A 5,000-nucleotide genomic window follows, 5' to 3' on the forward strand; every position below is an offset into this window, starting at 1 on the left:
ATTAATCGGGTTGAACTTTATTATGACTGGATTATTTGAAACACTACAACTATATTTTTTTTTACCTTAAAAGGACATTATTAGTGTAATGTTAATGACAATATGTGTTTAATTAAAATTGATGCTAGTACTTGCTACACATCATAAATTCAGATGCACAGTTTTTGTTTTTGAATGTGATTTTTATCTTAAATTTGTTAAATATTTATAGTTTGAATTTTAATTTGATAGCCCTAGAGCAGGCAAAAAGACAGAAACAAAAGAAAATGTTAGAGACATTCTGTAATGATGAGGCATGATCAGATGGAGTAAAATCCATGTGCTGAGATTTATTGAAGAAACACAGGCACAATAATCCAAAAAGCAATGCAAAGGCAAAACCAGGAAACAGGCACAATAATCTAAAATACCGATAGAGCAGTCTGCATTGCAAACAAATCTAAATCTGCAATGAAAAAGATTAAATGCCGGGAAAATCAAAACACAAGATAATACACAGAAATCAAACATGATGAACAATAACAAACCACTCGGTAAGGCAGCATAACTGGCAATACTTTGATGTACAATATATGACCATTGTTTAAACGTCCCACAATGTGGGAAGAGACCTGGGGCCCCGGAAGTGCTAATATTTAGGTGATGGTTCCCTCTGGCGGTGTGGAGGGGAAACTGGGGGACCATAACACAGTTGTTCTTACGTAAACACAGTGGACAATATAGTGAGCAAAATGATCAAGGTGATGTCCAAATATTGTACGATAAGTCAATAACTTAATTGCTGTTACAGCCCTAGTCAGGTTTACATCATTTACAAATGAGTTTATGTACTATGTTAGGTAAATAAAGAACATTCTCACAAACAGGTTGAACAGATTTTGATTAATTTTTGCTCCTTCTCCAGACTTTCAGACTGTAATATAACAGAGAAAGGATACACTGCTCTGGTTAAAGCTCTGAAGTCAAACTGTTCATCACTGATAGAGCTGGACCTCAGAGGGAACGACCCTGGAGCATCAGGACTGAAGGAGCTTAGGAATTTAATGAATGATAAGAAGTGTAAACTGAAGACACTGAGGTGAGGAGAAATGAAAGAACTTTATCTTTCTACCACTTTAGTATTTGAGGTTTTGAAAATGACTTCATTCTGCTTAATGGTTTAATTTGAATGATCTGATGTCACTATGTCACATTGTAATGTTCAGTTTTCTGATGAATCAGGAAACATTTCTGGATAGAGTTTTTTCATGAACAGTTATAAATAGTAACAGTAAAGACTGATAATTATCCATTTTATTAAGACATGAGGATGAATGTGCACTGATTCTGTAACAGATATAGCTGGATAAAGGATAAGGAAACTCACTGAAAACAGAAACTGAAGCTGAAACTGAAGCTAAAGCACATCACCATCAGCTCCTTATTGCTCTCAGTCCACAGTTATTAACGTCTCCATATCATTTTTCTCTACAGGTTGTGGAAAAGTCCTGATGCAGAGGAAGCCTACACGTGTCTTACTAAAATGTTCAGTAAAAACCCCTTACTGCACACGGAGCTGGATCTGAACAACAAAACACCAAGAGACGTGAAAGTGAAGCAGCTTTCAGCTCTGCTGCAGGATCCACATTACAGACTGCAGAAACTTAGGTAAGAAACAGCTAGAAACACACAGATCTCTATTTTCCTGCAGTAGTGTAATTATCTGGTGTGTGGAGTGGATCATTAACAGAGAGTACAATGACCAGCTTCAGCATGTGTGTGTTTATTAAGAGAAGGTGAGCTGCTGTGAATTAAAGCTTCCATGTGTGAGTGTCCTTCTGTCTGCACTCTCAGAGGGTCACATGATCACACTTCACTTTCACTTCTTCCAGAAAGTCCTCACTGAAGATGAGAGTTAACAAAGTTTCTCCTTCTTTCTTTATTTATATATATATATATATACTGTATAATGGAGTATGATAAGTTATAATTACTGCCCTATTTGGACAGGATTAAATGTACATGAGGTCCTGGGGTAGTTTCCTCTTTTACAGGAACTTTGTGACTTTATCAACATTATTTATTCACAATATAAATGTTTGTAATGTTCAGTGCAGATGTTACTTCACATTGAGGAAAAAAAGATGTGTGACTGCTGCTACTTGCTGTATTTAATCTCACAGTGTGTGTATCACTGACCACAGATATAACAATAACGATTTCTGAGTCACCAAACAGAAAGAGACTCATATACTCATATACTTCTCATATACTTTATAATTATTGTTTTATTGTACTTTCAAATTGTTGCTGGAACTGAAATAAGAGTCAGCATCTCTTCAGTACTTCAGCACCTCGCTGACCACTGACCTCGCTGACGCCATGTTGTGAATAGAGAGTGATTATATAAACACCTGTTTACATATAAAATACAACCAGCTAGAAACTACCTCCTCCTGTGGTCAATTTACTGTCCAGGTACAAGAGTTTTATCACTGATTATGATTCATGTAGTTCTAATAAAATATCAATATGAAATTTACTATTTTATTATGCAGATTTAATTTTCTTGCCTTTAATTTTCTTTACTGGCCTTGAAATGAATGACCCTTAATGTCCATAAGATACCAGCCTTATGTTATATTCACACCCCGGTCACTTTATTAGGAACACCTGTACACCTGCTCATTCATATCATTTTCAGTCGATCATGTGGAAGCAGCACAATGAATAAAATCCTACAGATTCAGATGAAGAGCTTCAGTTACAAACCTGGTCTTTTTTCCAATCTTCTGCCCAGTTTTGGTGAGAGAGTGTATTCATGTGCTTTATCCTGTCAGGGTGGGCACCTAGGGGGCAGTTTAGTGTAGTCAGTCCACCTTCCTGCATGTTTCTGGATGGTTGGAGGAAACAGCACCATACTAACTCAACCCTCTAGAATGCGAGTAAATTTCCCGCTATGTGACTAAAAAATAGCCTTAATTAGCCAATGGATAGTAAATGTTAAGATTTTCCTCGCCTGTGATTAAGATGCAATCAATACATTTAGCGCAGGTATAACTGAGGTGCCTGCTCAGTCCGCATGAAGCGCTCTGTTTCTTTCTGTCATACGCGCACTCAGAGAGAGACAGAGATAGGCCACGCATGCTGTGTAAAGGGAATTGATGCATTATATCGTGGTGTTTCTGTACTGTGGATGCGAATGGATGCAGAAAGTGAAAAGTCCAGTCTGAGTAGAAAACACTTGATCATTTTTTGTTTTCAAGCGCAAAGAAGAGTAAAGAGTCCAGTTCAGTGTAGATATTAGACAGTGAATGCGCCGGCGGAAGTTTGCGCATTCCGAATCAAAAAGTTTATTGGAAAAGCGAAAGTTCCAGACTCGGTGGCTGTCAGATTTTGATTGGCTTTTGTATGAGGAGGAGGAAAATGTTATGATATGTAAATACTGCAGTAAAAAATCCGAGCTTAGCCGGTAAAACGGACTTTGTGTCAGGGTCGGGCAGTTACCAACGTGAAGATCTCACAGCGCACTCCAACAGCAACGACATGCATCTTGTCGTGATAGTGTAATGGGGTCAAGCCAAGACCCTGAGGAATCTGCGATAGCAAAAGGGTTTCAAACTCAAAATAAAAAGAGTGACAGAGCAGAGAGATGTGAGCTTTCTGTAAAAATGAATACAGTATATTACATCGCAAAGGAGGAATTGAGTTTCACTCAGATGAAGCCACTAATTATGCTGCAGGAAAAAAATGGCCTGGACATTTCCCCCAACGTATGATAATGATGTCCACTGCACTGAACTCATTTCTAATATTTCCACAGATTTACAGGATATAGAGGCAAATAAAGTGGAAAAGTCCAGTTACATATCAATCATGATTGATGGTGCAACAGATTCTTCTGTGACAGAAAATGAAGCGATCTATGTGAGGTATTTACATGATGGGTCTCCAGTAAATCATCTAGTCTCTGTCACAGAGCTGTCACATGCTCATGCTGATGGTGTGACTGACTGCATTCAGTCCTCAATGTCAAAATTTGGATTAGATGACTGGAAGCAAAAGCTTGTTGGATTTTGTGCCCATAGTGCAGCTGTGGAGAGGTGGCTGAAGTCAAGTGGCAAGAGAAATCCATTTGCTAAGAAATGGTAGATTAAATCCACATGCAAGCATAAAGAAAAATTCAGACAGATAAAGTATGTTTTGTTTAATTTATTATTATTATTATTATTTTGTTCAGTTGCAGTTCACGCATATCATGTAAAACATCTGGCGAGTAAAATAATACATTTACCAGCCAATGGCGACTCAAGCTTTATTGTGTCTGTAGAGGGTTGTAACTGTACCATCACCAACATACTGCAGGTGTTATAGAACTCAGTGAAATGACGAGGACAGTCTGTGCTTCATCAGACAAAACTGAAACTAGTAAACAAAGTTACATTTAGTGACACGAACTAAACTTAATGAAAGAAAACCAGAGACTGGAAACTGAAAACACAACAAAATAAACTACAAGGTGGAAAAAAGTGCTGCACAAACAACTAAGTAAATGGAGGACAGGAAGTGGAGCAGTGGGTGTGTTCTAGCAGGAACTAACCTGACCTCTCTCTCTCTCTCTCTCTCTCTCTCTGTCTCTCTCTTGCTCTCTCTCTCTCTCTCTCTCTCTCTCTCTCCCTCTCCCTCCCTCTTTCTCTCTCTCCCTCTCTCTCTCTCTCCCTCTCCCTTTCTCTCTGTCTCTCTCACTCTGTCTCTCTCTCCCTCTCTCTCTCTCTCTCTCCCTCTCTCCCTCTCTCTCTCTCTCTCTCCCTCTCTCTCTCTTTCTCCCTCCCCCTCTGTCTCTCTCCCTCTCTCTCTCTCTCTCTCTCTCTCTCTCTCTCCCTCTCTCTCTCTCTCTCTCTCTCTCTCTCTATCTCTCTCTCTCTCTCTCTCTCTCTCTCTCTGTCTCTCTCTCTCTCTCTCTCTCTCTCTCTCTCTCTCTCTCTCTCTCTCTCTCTCTCTCTCTCTCTCTCTCTCTCTCT

The 5,000-nt window shown here is 39.0% G+C and overlaps 1 protein-coding gene across 1 annotated transcript in view; it reads left to right on the top strand.

The window, feature by feature from the left end:
- Nucleotides 1-5,000, top strand: part of LOC131351572 (uncharacterized) — a 47,629-nt gene that overhangs the window by 34,573 nt on the left and 8,056 nt on the right. The window contains exons 16-17 of the mRNA XM_058386991.1: nt 905-1,078; nt 1,474-1,647. Of these exons, the coding sequence (XP_058242974.1) occupies nt 905-1,078; nt 1,474-1,647 (348 nt within the window). The remainder of the gene's footprint in view (nt 1-904; nt 1,079-1,473; nt 1,648-5,000) is intronic.

The sequence above is a fragment of the Hemibagrus wyckioides genome, linkage group LG04, assembly GCF_019097595.1.
Source record: "Hemibagrus wyckioides isolate EC202008001 linkage group LG04, SWU_Hwy_1.0, whole genome shotgun sequence".
Lineage (NCBI taxonomy): Eukaryota > Metazoa > Chordata > Actinopteri > Siluriformes > Bagridae > Hemibagrus > Hemibagrus wyckioides.